Genomic DNA, 17,025 nt, shown 5'->3' on the forward strand with positions numbered 1-17,025 from the left:
GGGGCCCCATGGGGGGAAAGGGTCCTAAGTAGTTCTTGGGATCTTCTGGGTGGAGCCTTTTTCTGGCTGATCAAGCATCCTTGGGTTCAAGCATCCTTGCACCCCCGCTGGCTCAGAGATGTTCCCTGGGATGGAAAGTGTCTTGCATATGCAGGGTGGGGGGTGGGGTCGTCCTCTCCCTTTCACCAGGCAGGTTCAAGGGAAGCCAGGGAAGCCGGACCACCTTCGGCTTGCGAGGCTTGACCTCAGCTTCATGCACAGAGCAGGAGGTGGACTGCATGGCCTCAAGGACCCCTGCAGCTTTGGGACTCCCCCATCCATGCTCCTGGGTCTTGAGGCTGCCAAGATGGCAGGGGACCTTCCCGAAGCTGCAGGGAGTGTTTGGTTTCAGGCACCCCCATCCCCCCCCCACGCCTTGCTGCTACGGCTGCGTTTGCGAGAACAGAACTGAGGCAGCGAAGGCAACTGGCTGTCAGAGCTGCCGAGGTCTTCCTCTGCTGTAGAAGCTGAGCAGCGCCTGGTCCTTCGCCACGCTCTCTTGCACTTTTCTGCAGATAAACTCTGTCTTCCTGCAGTTCATCCCTCTCCTTCCATGCCTGCCGAGGAACTTTTATTTCTTTATATTTCTTTATTACGTTTGAAATCTCAGGGTGGGCTGCAGTCGGTCAAACAAGGCAGGTCAGAGGGAGAAGCTGAGTAAAAAGAAAGGGCATGATTTTCGGTCGTGAGACCAACAGAGAGGAACCAAAGCGAGGCAGCTGCAGACTAATGTCCCAAACATGAACACAGAATGCCAGGTCTTCACCTGGCACTGCAGGAAGGCAGATAAGTTGGCGCCAGGCAGGCTCCGGGCCTGACAGGCAAAGCAGGGTGCCAGGTGCCGTTCTGTCCAGCTGTCTTGGCGGCTGCTGGCCCCATCCTCCTGCGGCTGCGCTGCTTGACCTGCCTGTGCCCGTGTGCGCCTTCAGGGGCTGATGCGGGCCGTCCTTGTCTCTGGCAGGTGGCATCGGGTGGCTTTCAGCGTCAACAAGAAGCAGGTGACCCTGGTCCTCGACTGCAAGAAGAAAGCCACGGTGCCGCTGCCTCGGGGGAACAAGCCAGTGGTGGACACGGGAGGCGTTACCGTCTTCGGGACCCGGATCCTGGATGAGGAGTCCTTTGAGGTAGCAGCCCCCCCATCCTGCTGTTCTCCCTGTTGTGGGTCTGAGGCCCAACTCACCCCAGTGCCCATTCCCTGCAGGGAGATATCCAGCAGCTGCTGATCTCCCCCAGCGCCCAGGCTGCCTACGACTACTGCGAACGCCATGGCCCAGACTGTGGGGGCCCCCCCCAGAAGGCCCAAACCCAGGATGCTCAGCAGAGGCCCCCCAGGCCTGAGGTGAGAGGGGAGGAGAAGATGGGGGTGCCTTTGTTTGCTGGCATTTGGCACTGAAGGCTCAGGCAGAAAGCAAATTTTGCTGGCCAAAGGAAGAGGGGATTATCCTGCACGCAGAAAGCGTCAGCCCCGGTTCCAATAGCAAAGGTGAAAAGGGTGGCCGGCTTGGCTTTTTGGAATAGGAACGAGGAAAATGCAACTGGCTGCCCTGCCATGTTTGAATGCCAACAGGAGCCACATGGCATTTTTGTCAAAACCACATTGTTCTTCAGCTGACCCAGATGAAACGTCCGGTTGGAATACAGAAGAAAGGGAATTTAGAACTGGAAGGGGCATTGGAGCTCATAGGATCCTAGTTGGGAGGGACCCTCGAGGTCATCTAATCTGACCCCCCACTGAGAGCAAGAATCCAGAAAGCATCTCAGACAGAGGGTGGGGTGGCTTCCTCCGGTGAAGGAGAGCCCTCTGCCTGTCCAAGTCATCGGTTCCCCTGCCAAAGAGCCCTCGGTCTGAGGCTGCCTTCCTATGTCCTGTATCCAGCATTCTGTATCTCGCCATCTGAACAAGAAAGCCTCGGCCTTCTTCGATGTGACCTCCTTTCAGAGGCCTGTTAAAACTGTCTTTTTTCAAGGTCAAACCTTCCCTGCAGATTTCGGCCTCTCTTCTTGGGACTTTTGCTTCTTGATCCTCCTTGTTGCCTTTGTCTGAATCCTTCTTAAAATGGGCTGCCCAGAACTGGACCCCATATGTGAGGTGGGGCCAAAGCAGAATAAAGTGGAGTGAAACAGCTTTTTTCTTGATGCAGCCTAAAATCGTATTTGCCTTTTTTGCAGCCGCATTACACTGCTGGCTCCTATGCTGTTTGCAATCAACTCTTTTTTTTCCACAAGTATTGTACCATGACCAAACCTGGTATTTTCCACCCTGCTCTTGTGCACTTAATTTCTCAGTGCAGAATCTACAACTTCAGGGATATGAATCCAGGAGACGTTTTGACCTTAGAGAAGTTAATTCCATGATGTTTTGACAACTAACTCAGCAAGTTGAAAACGACAGTGGTTCTGTTTCAGTAACAGTTGATCATTTATTTATCAGATTTATATAGCCTCCCATCTTACAAACGTGACTCTGGGCAGCATACAATAAACAGTCAGTTAAAATGATTAAAACAGTTAAAAACAGACACAATTACAAAAACCCTGGGAGGTCGGACCACCATCCTACATACAGTGTAACCCTCTCCCCGTTTCTCTGGGATCCCCAAGGCTGCTGAAAAAACGAAGTTTTCAGGGATTTCCTAAATGCCAGTAGGGTCGGGGTTAAACTTGGGGGGAATGTTTTTTTTTTTGTCTTTTACAAGTTGTCTTTTTCAACTTTAGGGTTAGGGTTAGGGTAAGTTGTCAAAACATAGTGGGGCTCTGTCTTCTCCAAGGCCAAAACAATGCTCCAATCAAGAAAGTACCAAGGAGGAAGCTGCTTTATAAGGGACGCGGTGGCGCTGCGGGTTAAACCGCTGAGCTGTCGATCGGAAGGTCGGCGGTTCGAAACCGCGCGGCGGGGTGAGCTCCCGTTGTTAATCCCAGCTCCTGCACACCAAGCAGTTCGAAAACATGCAAATGTGAGTAGATTAATTGGTACCGCTTCGGCGGGAAGGTAACGGCGTTCCGTGAGTCATGCTGGCCACATGACCCGGAAGTGTCCTATGGACAACGCTGGCTCCAAGGCTTAGAAACGGAGATGAGCACCGCCCCCTAGAGTCGGACTCGACTGGACTTTACGTCAAGGGAAACCTTTACCTTTTTAAACCCTGCACATAATTACTCACACTGGAGGTGTTGCCTAGTCGGGTAAAGAAGCATCTGCAAGCCAGCAGCCGAGCTCAGAGAGCACCCAGGACTCCACAGTTAATCACCCATTTTTGTTCCTGGAAGTTTTGTAGGACACCGTAACAAATCTTTTTTCTGGCGTTAAAGATGGTGGGGCCAAACCCTCCCCTTCCAACCTGAGTCCATTGTTAATGGTTCTCATTTTGGGGGCCAACCTCAGAGCTGAGCATTTTGAAGTTCAGCGAACGCAGAGGCTGCCCAGTGACTAAAGTCAGATTAAGTAAAATGACCGCAGTGGGCTTTATTGATCTTCCACGGGCTTGGAACAGTCAGCCCCAAGGCCCCCCCTTTGGCGTTTTGAGCTGGAGGGGCCCATTTTGTGCAACTGCACCTGAAAAGAGGGCTGGGCTGCCCCTCCCGGGTGAGGGAAGAGAGAATGGGCACCTCTTGATCTCTCCGAAGGTTTTCAGCTCGCAGAGCTGGATCTGGGCTGTCCAGAGACAATCCCAGCCCACACGTGGAGGGCACCAAGCCCTTGGAAAAGGCAGGACTACTACGTCAGTGGTTTGTCCTTGCAGCAGCTGCCTACGCAGTGGCTCAGAAGTAGACCCGACTGAATTTTCTCTTGCCGGAGAAAGTCGGAGGCTGGGTCTGGGTTCCCGCACCGCAGTTTCTCAGTCTAGCTGTTTTCCGTGTTTGACCGCCCCCCCCCCCCCCAAGTTGCATGCTGGGTTTCCTGATGTGCCTTCAAAGCCAGTTGGTTCTTCCTTAGCCATCAGGCTGTCTGAATGTGGGGACAACCTGAAGCTTTACGGCCTGGAATGCGATGGGCCCCCCTCCTGGAGCCTGGGGGGCAGGGTGTCCATGGGGCACGGTCAAGAAAGTCAGCCAAATTCTGCCTGCCTTTTAAGTTTCCCAGGCGTCTGGTCCTGGGGGATTTTAACCCTGGGTTGGAGACAGGTCGGGCGTCTGTAGCCCCCATGGGCGTGATCCAGGCTGACTCACCAGGGGGAGGGGTCAACCCTTGTCTTGGAGCAGCAGCGACCTGATCTGGGGCCAGTCCCTTGACAGAGCGGATCGCTCCCTGCTGGCCTCGGAGTCTTCAGCAGGGCCTATTTGATGGCACCTGTTTGAGAGCTGACGCTTGGCCCGTTCTCAGATAACCCCTTGCTAGAGACTCAGTGCCAGGCCAGGATTCTCCCGGCTTGACTTGGGCACGGAGTGGGTATGCCTGGGAGGGGGGCCTTGGGGGATAGGGCTCCTCCTGGGTCAAGCGCCCCCTTTGCCATGCTTCCTGTTGGACTGGCACTTGCCCCAGCGCAGTTCCTCCATTGTTGCCTTTGTCGCCCCCTGCCAGACACCAGCCAAGGCAAAGCCCCCTGTCAGCGCCAAGCCAAAGCAGCCCCAGAAGCGCCAGCTGCCCAGCACGCTGCCCACTGCTGCTAAGACCAGAGCCCTGGAGGGGAAGCAGCCTGGCAGTGCCAAGAACCCCCGCGATGGGAAAGCGCTCGGCAACGGGAAGGTCTCAGGTGGCGGAAAGCCTCCCAGCAGGAACAGCCCCAGTGCCAAGGCAATTTCGGGCGGGAAGGCTGCGGTGAAAAAGGCAGGGGGCCAGGGCCAGGGCAGTTCTGGTGCAGCCCGGGGGCCAAGAAGCAGCTACCAGCAGGTAGAGCAAGAGGGAAGGGCGGGGTTGACACGGGGGGAGGGAGGGGGTGGCCCTGTTTCCCCGCGGTGCTCCCAAGCAAGGGAAGCACACCCCTGGGTGGCCGAGGTTGCTCTGAGGGGGAACCTCAGCTGCTCTGGACCCCCACCCAGCTGTGGCTGTGCCTTTCTCTTGCGCCCCCTCCCTCCAGTGGGCCCTGATCCACCTCCAAACAACTGGTTTCTGGTCCAGCTGATCGTAGAGTAAAAGTCTGCTTCCCCAATGAATTTATTCCTCAGGGCTTAAATGATCTGGGTTGCAGAATTGCTCCCTGGCGCCCCAGTGGGACATTTGTACTAACCAACTAATGCTCCCCTTCTCTCTCTTCCGCTTCTTTCCTCTTTGAATCCATCCCCCCCTGTGTTTCACACCCATCTGCCCACCCTGATTTTCTCCATCGGTGGGGGCCCCTCCTTCCCTTCTAAGGATGTGGGTCCTCTTGCCACCGAACACCTCAGCCACACCCCACCTCCTGAGGCTACTTCCTGGAAGAGGATCCCCCCAGGGGAGGCCTTGCCTCCTGCCCTCTCATCGCCATGGGCGGAGGTAAATGCCCCTTCCCCACCGTCTCAGCGTGCTGGTGTGGAGGGACTTGGCCTAAGGGGCAGGCAGGAGGAACGGGGCCGGAGGGTAACCCTTGAGGTCCCTGGACAGGCTGGCTGTGAGCAAGAACCGGGGAGCGACCGCTGGCGGGGCCAGGAGTCACTGGGGGCCCGGGAGGAGGCAGGAGACCTGATAGAGCTGGGACCCCTGCCCGGCAGAGGGCTCGGCTGCCTTGGGGCACCGGCTGCAGACACGTTCCCTTTCCTTGGCTAACATCTCGCTGGGTTCCTGCCCTGCCCGGGGCCAGGAGGAGGCACCCGGCCTGCAGATGACCAAGGAGGAGGTGTTCGCGGACGAGGGTGTGCCAGGCGTGGGTCTGGACCGTGGATACATCGATCAGAACCCCGGCGAGATGGGCCCCGTGCGCTCAGCCCAGGCCCCATACAGCGGAGTCGTAAGTGGGGAGTCACCCCCTGCCCTGCCCCGTGTCGCCTCCGTGTCCTGGCAGTCCATCCGTTGTCCACTGCTGACCACCTCTCCAGGGTGCCCGGATGGCTGGGCTGTGGCTGGCTTCCGGGGTTTCTAGAGGCCCTTCTTTTGCCGGACTTTCGCCAAAATGTTTGCTGCCTCAGGCAGTTCTGTGGTGGTCTATTTCCGGCTCCCTTTGTGTGCGGCGAATGGCTTGTTCCTGTCCTGCACTGGCCGGTGGCTGCGGATTTCCCAGATTTTGGGCCACTTCCCAGTTGGTACTGGTGCTTCTTCCCACCTTTCCCACCACCCGCCACTGGGTGGCAGCAGCGCCTCCTTCCCTTTTGCCCAGCTTGCCCCTTGCTCTGAGCCGCTCTCTGGGCTTCCCCCTCTGTGGTTCAACCTTGGCCAGGCTGCCTGCTCTGGCGGTCCGGCCCTGCTTCTGCTGCACTTGTTCCTGCGGTCTTTGTTGCATGTCGTTTGGCTGCATGGCCGTGTGTCTCCTCCCTGTTATGTCCTGTGACATCACCCCTTTGATGATGTCATTTCCTATGAAGTTATAACCAGTCATATCACTTTTTTGATGATGTCATTTCCTATGAGTTATGACCTGCCCTATCTATCACACCATGTTTCTGATGACATCATTTTCTATTAAGTTGTGACCTGCCCTTCCGAATGCCTTGATATTTCTAACCATGAAGCTGGTTTGCATGGAAATGCAGACCACCCTTTTTCCCAGTATAGCAATACCACTGGTCCCAATTCCTGCTGTACTGGAAAAGGCATTGCCCCCCCCCCATTAGCACACACTAATTGTCACTCTGGCTGCCGTCTTGGAAGGGCACCCCCATTTCTTCTCCCCCTCCTGTCTATCGGGAGCATTTGGAGAACATTTTCAGAGCATTTTTTTCTTAACAGGATATGGTTCTGAATATCTTCTCTTTAAAATCTGAGAAATCCTGGGTATTTTGGCTGATTTGTAATTCAAAATAGACATGTAAAACGGAAGGCAGAAAGTTTCCAAGGAGTCTTTCTAGCTTGAAATAGAAACTACCCAGGCCCATGTTCTTAAAAGCAAATAAAAGCATTGCCTAGAACAGTTCAAATTTGGCAACAGAATTCTGGGAGTTGAAATCCACACATCTTAAAGTTGCCACCTTTGAGAAATACTAGCCTCGAGTAACTGAATTTATCTTTGCCGGCTTTAATCAGGCTGGAGTTTCTGGCTCCCACTTTTCTCAATTTTTCTTTTCCCCCTTCCCCAATTATACTCACAACTCTGTTGACAAACATCTTTTTGTTCCGTGCTCCTATTTTGACTTGAGCCCCCTTTTAACAAATGAAAAATCTTTTTTTAAAAATATGCAAAACGCTCTACAGTTTTGCCTTGATGCTGCAGAAGTCTTCCTTCACTTTTTAATTGCTGATTATTTATAAGAGGGGAGTCAGAAGGAGTTCGGTAGCACCTCTTCTGACTGTTTATATATCACATTTATATAGCTGCCCATCTCACAGAATACGTCTCTGGGCATTCAATAAAAAGCAAATCATAAAAGCCAGCAATTAAAACGCATTCTACAATTAAAAACATGGCTTCTATCCCAAGGGAGCAGCTTTTGTGAGCCGCAGTAAAAATGGATAGTTGGAAAGGTTTGCCAAACTCCTGAGTGATCCTCAGTATATTTATGCCCTTTATATTTAACCAAATGGTAACTGCCCATTAGCTTGGCAGTCCAGTGCCGTCCAGTTGGATATTGTTATATGAAGTGTGTGTGTGTGTGAATGTGAATGATTCATTGATTGATTTTAGTCAGCTGGTCAATGTGCAAACAAAATTATAACAAAATATAACAAAATCCAACTGGACTGCACCGGACTGCCAAGCAGGCGTGTTTAACTGTCCAAAGGAAAGTTTAGTTATTCGTAGCTTTAGTAGCCACGTTTGACTGCCCAAATGAATGTTTCATGTGGCCCGTATTCATTCTCCTTGGATCAGACGTGTAAAATTCCCTAACTATCAGGGATGCCCGGCTGGGTGTTCCCCAAAGCAGGTGGGATTAAAATAAAAAGCCTAAATTTAAACTTACTCTTAAATTTAAACTCACTCCTTATGAAGAATCCTAGAAGGCAAGGGTCTTGGAGACCTAGTTCAACCCCCTGCTCAGGACAGGATCCACCATCCGGTGTCTGTTTGAACCCCTCTGGCAAAGAAGAGTCCAGGAAATCTGTCCTTACCAGGTTGAATTCCTGATTATTTAAACCCATTTTTGGGGGTAACTTTTGCAGGGATTCTGGCGGTTGGGCAAAAGGCTTGGGAGGGGCAGAATTGCGCGGAAGAATCTTTTTTCCTGCTGGCAGAGCCCACGTTCCCTTTGCCACTGATACAGCTCTCCGCATGGCACCCCACTAAGCCGAGGGACTGTTGCCCGGGCATTCAGGCTTCCTCCCCACTCAGTGTGTGCATGTTGTGTTGTGTGCATGCCGGTATGCGGTTATACTGACCATCTCCTTCTTGTGGTTACATGTGTGCAACCCGCAGGCAATGCGTGGGGCCCGAGGCTTGAAGGGAGAGAAAGGCGAGCCGGCTGTTTTCGAGCCTGTAAGTTTCCAGGGGTTTGGCTGGGGGGCTGGGGGGCTGGGGGCGTGGCTGTGGGGCAGGTTGAAGCTAACAGGAGCGAGCGTCATGTGGGGCAGCTGGGAGCCATGCTACGTGGGGCAGAGAAAAGGGGGACTACCTGAAACGCTGGCCTGCACGTGCTTGGCTCTGCTTCTTTCGGCATCAACAATTCTAGCTTTGTCCTTTTCCCCGTCTCCGGTAATTCTGCTTTGCTGGCATCTTGATCCAGATCCTTAGATCTGAAAGCGGATCTTTGCATCCCAGAAAGCCCGAGCAGTCTGCTTTGCTCCGCTCGAGGGAGCCCAGCGTGGACCGGCCCCCGTTTCCCCTCCCTGTCTGGGATGGTGGCGGGAAGGCGTCCAGCTGTCTGGACTCTTGCTGGGCCTGGAATAGGACAGCTGTTAGGGTTAGGGAAAGGAGATAAGCAGGGCCGAGCCTATTAGGACTTGGATAGGAGGCCATCAGGAGATCCCACAGTGAGAGGCCAGGCCGGGAGGGCAAAAAGAAGCCTGGAGAGAAAGGGGCAGTTGGGCCCTCAAAGGGCCAGGAGTTGGGCCTGTGGGAGGGCTGGAAGGGCCAGTTTTGTGGCTGAACCTCCCAGGCAGCACCGGAGGCATGTCAGTTTATGCCTGGCAGAGCCTTTTTCACGCTGAGTTTTGCCTGGTATGGCTGCTCGTTCGTGTGGCTGGAAAGGCACTTAGCCCCACTTTCGGTTCTGGGTAGCTTTGCTCCCTGCACTCAACTAAGGCCAAGCAATTGGCAACTCTCACAGTGGTGGGGTTGGGCCACCCTCAGATTTATTCCCAGGGGGCCCAAGTGCTCTGTAGCCGCAGGGAGTAGCACCCCCCCGTTTGCCCCGTTCTGTGCTCTGCTGTCCCAGGTGCAGACTCTGCTGGCATTGTCAGCAGGGAGGGTCCCTTTGTGAACATTCCTTGCCAAGGGGTAATGGTCCTCTTTGCCCACCTGACTTCCATTTTCTTCCGCAGGGGATGATAGCGGCGGGCCCCCCTGGCCATGAAGGATCCCCGGTAAGAGCCCAAGAGGTGCACAGTGTGGGAGGTGGAGTCATGGGGCAGGGGCAGGGGCAGAAGCAGAGAGCTGTCTTCTCTTCCACAGGGCGTGAGCGGACCGCCCGGCATCCAGGGAATGCCTGGACCTCCCGGTGACCCCGGGGAGAGGGTGAGTGGGGAGCCTCTCTGGGGCCTGAATCCAGGCCTCAAGGAGAGGGAGGCGCCAGGGGGCAGGATGGGGGGCCAGGGCCAGGGATGGGGCCGGGGTCTGGGCTGGTGCGGTGAGCGTCTGTTGACTGCAGTCATGCTGGGCATTTGGGCTCTGGGCTCAGTGGCAGGGCTGCCCCGTGCACACTGGTGCGTTTCCCAGCCGCATTCCTCCAGCGTCTCTGCCTCCTTCGCAGGGTCCCCCCGGACGGCCCGGGTTCCCTGGCTCAGACGGGCGCCTGGGGCCCCCCGGCACCTCCATGATGCTTCCGGTGAGTCAGGAGCGGGCCAGGAAACAGGGCGCGGGGCCAGAGCTGGGGATAGGCTGGTAGGCGGGTGGAGGTGTCCGGGGGGGGAGGCCGGTTCTGCCTCTGCATTGAGGAGGGTCTGGCCCTTCCGGCCTCACGCTCCTCGCTCGATTCCCCCCTTGCGACCTCAGTTCCGTTTCGGGAGCACCGGAGGCCAGAAGGGACCCGTCGCGATGGCGCAGGAGGCCCAGGCCCAGGCATTCTTGCAGCAGGCCCGCGTGAGTCCAGCCGGGGCTGTGTGACCACGTTGTTGGAGAAGCCCCTGAATTCTAGGGCTGGGGGAAACCGAAAGAATTCAGAAAACAGGCATCTCTGAATCTGGAGCCATCCCTGCCCCCAACCCGGTGCCCTGCTTTTGAGCCTCTGGGTGCCCCCGATATAAGCCCGGATGGGCCCCCCTTTTGGAGGCTCTGGTGCCCCCACCCTGGAGGCCTCCAAAGGCGGGTGTGTGAGCAGGTGAGGGGTGAGGGGAAGGTTCCCCATGGAATCCCTGTGGGGGAAGGGCAGCGGGGGTGGCTGGAGGTTCCCATGAGCAACACTTGGGCCTGGATCTGGAGCAGCCCCCTTTTCCTTGGTTTCTGTGGGTTCGGACAAGCCAACAGGCCTGGGTCTCACGAAGGGCCCAGTCCCAGACCAGGTGAGGCTCAGACCAGCCTGGAGCGTCGGGTGGTACAAACAACCTCCTTAAGGGTGTTGTGTGGATGGGGCCGGAGGCTCTTGTGTTTTGGGGGGCAGCTGACAGGAACCCTCCAGAATGGGGTGACAGAAGTCCCCCCAACACCTGTTGCTCCAGGGTCTCTTGGGGGTCTCTGCTTGGGGTGCTTGTCTGAGCCCTTTCCTTCCTTGCCACAGATGGCCCTGCGTGGCCCTCCAGGACCGATGGGGTACACCGGCCGCCCTGGGCCCATGGTGAGTGGGGGTGGGGACACGGGTGGGGGGCGTGTCCGGGCAGGCATTTCTGCCCATTCTGTGCTGCTGACTTCACCGACTGGCCATCCCTCCCAGGGGCCTGCATGGGCTTCGGCCTCTGGCGGGCACCAGGTCGGGGAAGGCCGTGGGCTGCGTTTTGCCCTCTCTGCGAGGGGGCCCGGCTGCAGCACCACCATGTGTTTCCTCTCTCGCAGGGTCAAGCTGGCGGCCCCGGTGTGAAGGGAGAGCTTGGAGATTTTGGCTCCCAGGTAACATGGACCTGAGTGGTGGGTCCCCACCCAGCGGCATCAGACCCCCCCATGGTCTGGGGCAACTGCCAACCCCCTGCTCCCTGCTCTGGTGAGGGAGGGGGGCCGATGTGCAGCTGGAAATTGGGGGACAGGTCCTGGGCTCAGCCGCAGAGGTCCTTCTGGAGGTGGACCAGCCCGGGAGCCTGGACAGCTGTGCCAGCCCCCTGGAAGTCACCCCCTTTGCCCCACTAAGACTTGGTCTCTCCCCCAGGGGCCCCGGGGGCCACAGGGACTGACTGGCCCCCCAGGAAAGCCCGGCCGCCGAGTAAGTACGATTTCTTAATTGAGGGAGATCAGAGGTTGTGTGACAACAATGGAGTAACAGGTGGGGGGCCCAGAACCAGCGCCAAAGGGGGCTCCTTCTAACCCCCTCTGTGTTTCCCGCAGGGCCGGGCTGGTGCAGACGGGGCACGAGGGATGCCTGGAGAGGCTGGCCCCAAGGTAAGGGCCCCATCGGCTGAGATGGGCTCAGCTGGGGGGTTGGCTGCCCCGTGAGGAGGGCAGTGGGGTTGGGGGGTCCACGTAAGCAGAAAGACTGGGGACATGGCGACACACCGCAGTGGCGTCTCTAGGTACACTCACACACACACACACACCAACTCCCTCAATATGCAAGCAACAAAGGATCTCCCCAGCTGCGCAAATATCGTGCCTCCCAATTGCCCCCGCCCCGCGTGCACCGCTTTCCAGGGTCCCATCAGGTTAACCTCCTTGCGACACAACCAGCCAAACTAGACAAGGCTAACGTGTCCCTGTCAGATTTCGGCCTGCCTTTCACTTCCCCTGCCGGCTCTCGTGGGATGCCCACAGCAACAGCCCCGCGAGGTGGGTTGGGAGGGACTGGCTGCAGTCACCCCGTGTGCTTCTGCAAAGGAGGGTGGCTCGAACCTGGCTCTCCCCGTCCTCACCTGGGCCTCCTGCGCGAAGGCGGTGCTGGGCTTGGGGCCAAGCGCTGTGGGGTCTGTCCCTTTCACACCACACTGACGTCCCCGGAGGGCCCTCACGGCCCCCCTTCCCTTGGGACACCCCTTTCTCGGTTGTCCTGCCTTGCTGCAGAATTGTGGGGAGCCCCTCGGCCCCTGCACCAGCTTCGCTGCTACTCTTCTTGTGTGAGGAGGGAGGGGCCTCTTCTTGTGTGAGGGGTGGGTGGCCTTGCTGGCCCGGGCTGCATGGGTCCCTTGGGGTGCTGGGCCCTGTCCTCTGCTGGGGTCCCTCTTTTTCACACTCTTTTCCTGCAGGGCGACCGGGGCTTCGATGGGCTGCCCGGTCTTCCAGGAGACAAAGGATACCGGGTGAGTGGGATGGGGGGTGGGATGGGTGGGGGGCACATGCCAGGCTCACCTTGAGGGGCCGAGGAGGGCACACTTCCCCTTGGCCCTTGGCGGGACTGTTCACTGTGCTGCTTCTGTCCTTGGCAGGGTGACCCCGGTGCGCAAGGCACCTCTGGACCCCCAGGCGAAGATGGAGAGAGGGTGAGGCTGCGAGTGGGGTGGGGGTAGCCAGTGGGGAACGTAGATTGGACTGCCAAGAAGATGTCCCCCCTAAAAAAATACCTTCCCCACCTTGAGGACTAGCAACTTGGACTTCCATGGAAACCCACTGGAGGTTCTCAGGGGTGGGTTTTGCCCGGAGGTTCCATCTGCCTCTCTAACAGACATGGGGGCCAACTGATAAAAATGCGAGTCGATTTCCCCCCTTGCAAACGCTCTCCCCTTCCTCCAACTGCAGGGAGACGATGGTGAAATCGGGCCCCACGGCCTTCCCGGAGAACCGGTGCGTAGCATCCCCACCTGGAGGGCCAGCCAGCCCCCAAGGCCCCTTTCCGAGAGTGACGCCGGGCCCCTCTGCCCTGGCAGCTTGCTGGGGTCTGCTTGCTGGCAGCTGGGAGGAGCGTGGCCAGCCAGGAGGCCATGGAGCCTTTTGCTGCTTGGGTTCTGCCAAGCACAGCTGTCCCCGACCTCCCATCGAGAAAAAGTCCACTTCCCGCAGCATTGGGGAGCTGCTTTCGGCTCCAAACCAGCTTCCTCCCTGCTTGCATTGCGAAGTGGCATTTTTAAAACCCTTGGCCTTTCCCCCACATTTGTTTCTTGGGGTTCCCCGGAGGCAACAGGCGGGGGTGCGATCAACCCCTGGGCTCTGCTTTGACTCTTCACCCCCCCCGTGCCTTTTCTTTGCAGGGACCGAGAGGTTTGCTTGGCCCCAGAGGGCCCCTGGGGATCCCAGGGCCACAGGTAAGTGCTGGGAGGGGGTCCCCCACCCTCAGGCTTCCCCTGGCCCTGCCTGCTGCTGACCGCTGTCTTTGGCCTGTGTTTCGCTCGGTAGGGCGGGCGTGGCGTGGACGGCCCCCACGGACCGAAGGGCAGTCTGGTAAGTGGGCAGAGGCCTTCCCTGGACCATTGGTTGGCCGAAACCACAACAGCGTCCTCGTTTTTCAGTGGGTCAGTCCCCAGCGTGTTCCTTCCCATCTTTCAACCACCCCGCCATGCCTCTGAGGCTGACCCAGCCTTGCTGCTTTAATAGACCTTCAGTGCTGGTGCTAGTTGAGGGGCTCCTGAGCATGCACAGGACGCCTTCCCCATCAGCCACCCCTCATGGCCCCATGACATCACAGCTTGGAGAAAGCGGCTTCCGAGGTCTTGGGGTCTGGAAAAGGGCCTTCCGGGGAAGGTGTAGCCCCTCTTCCCAAATCTGCAGCCGGAGGACCCTCCTGTCTGGACGGCACAGAGCAGGGTAGTTATGCGGCTGGGCCCAGATCATTTTCAGCCTGAGCAGGCCCAAGTGTGTGTGTGCATGTGTGCGCGCGCACACAGCTGTCCTGAGCAGCTGTGCCGGCGTGAAACCCTCCTCCCCAAGCACTGATCCAGTTTGGGGTTTTTCTGAATCTTCGTCTCTTGTGGGAATCTGGCCCATTGGGCTGGGCTGAGCTGGGGGCCCTCATGGAGCAACGGAGCCCCACACAATGCTTGGCCCAGGCCCCGTGGTGCAGATTTTGGGACCGAGCCTGGCCAGCCCCAGAAGCAAGTTCATTTGGTGGCTGGCCTTGATCCTGGTGGTGTGAATGCAGGCATAGTCCTGGTGGCCTGGGGGTGATGGGAGCTGCAGTCCAGGCATCACATTTGGTGGGTCCCAGGCTGAGGAATGCTGATGCGCAGGTAGGGCGGCTCTTTGCAAATTCTGATGGGAAATGGGGGGCTTGTGGGGCTGTTTTGCAGACGGAGGCCAGACAGGATGGCACAGCAGTAGATCCCTGCCTTGGGAAGGGGTTGGGCTGGATGATCTCCAAGTTCCCTTCCAGGCCTTCCATTCTAGAATTTCCTTTTTGGGACCTGATTTGGGAAGCTTAAATGGGACTAGTTCCAGGGACGGGCACCACCAGGAAATCCAAAACCGTCCCCAAAGGCCAAGGAAGCTGCGTAATTTTGGCTGCCAGGAAGTTAACAGGGACACATCCACGATGGCCCCTGGGGTCTGGCTCGCTCTAACACCGCCCCCGTTTGTCTACACAGGGTCCGCAGGGGGAGCCAGGCCCCCCTGGCCAGCAGGGGACTCCTGGGACTCAGGTAAATCCGAGGCAGGTGGGGGAAGCAGCTGCGCAGAGTGGCTGGCATGGGTGGCAGGCCCTGCCAGGATCTGGGGCTGCTTCTTACGGCAGCCTGGCCCCTATTGCTTCCCAGCTGTTGGCATGCTCAGGTAGACTGCTTTTGATGATGGAGGCTCGATACGGCTAGTAGTTCTGCGGCCTTGTCTGTGCCCTGAGTACCAGAGCATGCCTCTCACTGCCAGGTTCCTCGCAGGGCAGCGGTTGAAAGAGGTTGGCCCTCTGGAGAGAAGCAGAATCCCCAAAACACCAGGGGCCTGTTTAGCACTTCATTAGCCCTGGAAAATGACCCCCACGAAAACCTTGGAAACAAGGGGCCAAGGGCAGCCCCACTCCTCTCCCCCAGCAACTTCCAGGGCTGGGTGTGGTGGCACAGAAGTCCCCCCTTGTGTTGCTGGTTTGCTAGATTTCCCTTCCTCCCTCCAGTCTGCCTCCCCAACAATAGTCCTGCGAGGTGGGCGGCCTGGGGGATGGTCCTGGGCCAACGGTTTTCTGCTGTTGATCCAAGGTCAGCTTCGCCCGTCTAGTTATTGTCCCACCAAAGGGCCCCTGCTCCCATTAGCAATTCAAAGCCCCTTGCGAGCTCCCCAGAAGCTGCAGTTCCAGGCCGGGGGTGGTGTTAAGGGGCAGCTGGAGAGGAGGCGGTCTCAGGCCGGGGAGGGGGCCAGGGCTCAGCCTCCTGGATGCCTCTTACCCCATGTTTCCTGCTCTGCTTCCAGGGCTTGCCAGGACCGCAAGGGGCCATGGGCCCCCCTGGGGAAAAGGTGAGAGGGTGGATGGGCAGGGTGGCTCTCTGATGCCAGAGCCCAGGGTGGGGAGAGAGGGTCGCCTCTGGGTGGGCATCCCGGCCTTCTGCATCCAATGCAGTCCCCCGTCTCTTCCAGGGCCCCCAAGGGAAACCCGGCCTTCCAGGAATGCCCGGCTCTGACGGCCCCCCGGTGAGTGTCCCTCCGCCCCACCCTTGGCTGCCCTGGGGAGCACCCCCCCATAGGAGCAGGATGGGAGCCAGTGCTGAACAGCCTTTCTGGAGGCCGTGAGAGCCCCGGCTGGCCCTCCTGTGCCTTTGCCCCGGGTCTGGGGGCGAAATGGGGACTGTGGGCCCGCCATGGGGCAGAGTGGCCTGTGTCCCCAGGGAGCAGCCCTGCCCGGGTTTCCCTGGAAGAGCCCAAGGAGCGGGTGGGGCTTGTCTGAAGTTCCACAGTGGTATCTGCCCCCCAAGTGGGGGTTCCCTGAGATGCTGGGGGCTGACTGACTGCCCTGCCCTCTTCCTACAGGGCCACCCGGGCAGAGAAGGCCTTCCAGGCACCAAAGGCAACCCGGTGAGTGGACAGACGTGGGAGCTGCCCCAAGCTGGCACGGCCTCCCCGGGTGATACCCTCCCCGCCCTGGCCGAACCTTTACAAGCTGCCCTCTGATCCTTCGAGGGGGAAGGGCGCGCTAAAAGGGCGACGCCTTTGCTGCCAGGGCAGCATCATGGCATTCGCCACGAAGGGGGAAGCCTCCCTGGCAGCCGAAGAGGGCGCTGCTTTCCAAGATCTTTGTTGATGGAGAGGAAGGGGGGGTTGGGCAGGGAGGGGGGAGAGCTTGGAACTGAAGCTTCAGGGCAGGAAAGGAGAGGGCAGGACTGCGGGGTTCAGGGGTCTGCCTTGCCTGGGAGCATTTAAAAGCTGCAGATCTGCCTGTGTAAGAGCCACAATTATCTTTTTACCGGGCCTTTTCATTGTTGGCCGGCTTAAAGCTCTGCGAGGTGGGGCGGAGACAGTCGGGGACCCAACATGCCGCCTCCAGTTCAGATCTTTGGCCTGTTCCCTTTCTGAGGTGCAGTTCCGCTTTGAGCCACCAGGCGGAGGAGCGTGAAGCAACCAGCTGCTTCCTTTTCTCTCCTGTAGGGGGCAGCCCTGCAGCACACCCACACTAATTCCAAGCAGGGTGGGGCAGGGCAGGTCTCCTGCTCCATGAAACGCTTTTCTACCCAAAGTCCGGTGGTGGGGGGCGGTTACACGGAAACAGGCATAATTTTGGGGGAGGGAGAGAATGAGGTGGGGGGAGCCACAGCATTGCCCTGGTGCGGCTGCTTTAGGGCTCAGCACGTGGCCCGAGTCCCGGAACAGGTCTGCTCGGCCATTTCGTGCCAGTGCATGGGGGACG

The 17,025-nt window shown here is 58.0% G+C and overlaps 2 protein-coding genes across 3 annotated transcripts in view; both read left to right on the forward strand.

The window, feature by feature from the left end:
• Positions 1-17,025, forward strand: part of RXRB (retinoid X receptor beta) — a 64,646-nt gene that overhangs the window by 20,994 nt on the left and 26,627 nt on the right. The gene's annotated exons all lie outside the window — the stretch shown is intronic.
• Positions 1-17,025, forward strand: part of COL11A2 (collagen type XI alpha 2 chain) — a 43,837-nt gene that overhangs the window by 3,834 nt on the left and 22,978 nt on the right. The window contains exons 5-27 of the mRNA XM_063296722.1: positions 1,001-1,163; positions 1,241-1,378; positions 4,559-4,867; positions 5,330-5,449; positions 5,697-5,900; positions 8,457-8,516; positions 9,521-9,562; positions 9,651-9,713; positions 9,949-10,023; positions 10,191-10,277; positions 10,912-10,968; positions 11,184-11,237; positions 11,491-11,544; positions 11,667-11,720; positions 12,518-12,571; positions 12,698-12,751; positions 13,008-13,052; positions 13,457-13,510; positions 13,602-13,646; positions 14,786-14,839; positions 15,597-15,641; positions 15,762-15,815; positions 16,152-16,196. Of these exons, the coding sequence (XP_063152792.1) occupies positions 1,001-1,163; positions 1,241-1,378; positions 4,559-4,867; positions 5,330-5,449; positions 5,697-5,900; positions 8,457-8,516; positions 9,521-9,562; positions 9,651-9,713; positions 9,949-10,023; positions 10,191-10,277; positions 10,912-10,968; positions 11,184-11,237; positions 11,491-11,544; positions 11,667-11,720; positions 12,518-12,571; positions 12,698-12,751; positions 13,008-13,052; positions 13,457-13,510; positions 13,602-13,646; positions 14,786-14,839; positions 15,597-15,641; positions 15,762-15,815; positions 16,152-16,196 (1,930 nt within the window). The remainder of the gene's footprint in view (positions 1-1,000; positions 1,164-1,240; positions 1,379-4,558; positions 4,868-5,329; positions 5,450-5,696; positions 5,901-8,456; positions 8,517-9,520; positions 9,563-9,650; positions 9,714-9,948; positions 10,024-10,190; positions 10,278-10,911; positions 10,969-11,183; positions 11,238-11,490; positions 11,545-11,666; positions 11,721-12,517; positions 12,572-12,697; positions 12,752-13,007; positions 13,053-13,456; positions 13,511-13,601; positions 13,647-14,785; positions 14,840-15,596; positions 15,642-15,761; positions 15,816-16,151; positions 16,197-17,025) is intronic.

The sequence above is a fragment of the Candoia aspera genome, chromosome 2, assembly GCF_035149785.1.
Source record: "Candoia aspera isolate rCanAsp1 chromosome 2, rCanAsp1.hap2, whole genome shotgun sequence".
Lineage (NCBI taxonomy): Eukaryota > Metazoa > Chordata > Lepidosauria > Squamata > Boidae > Candoia > Candoia aspera.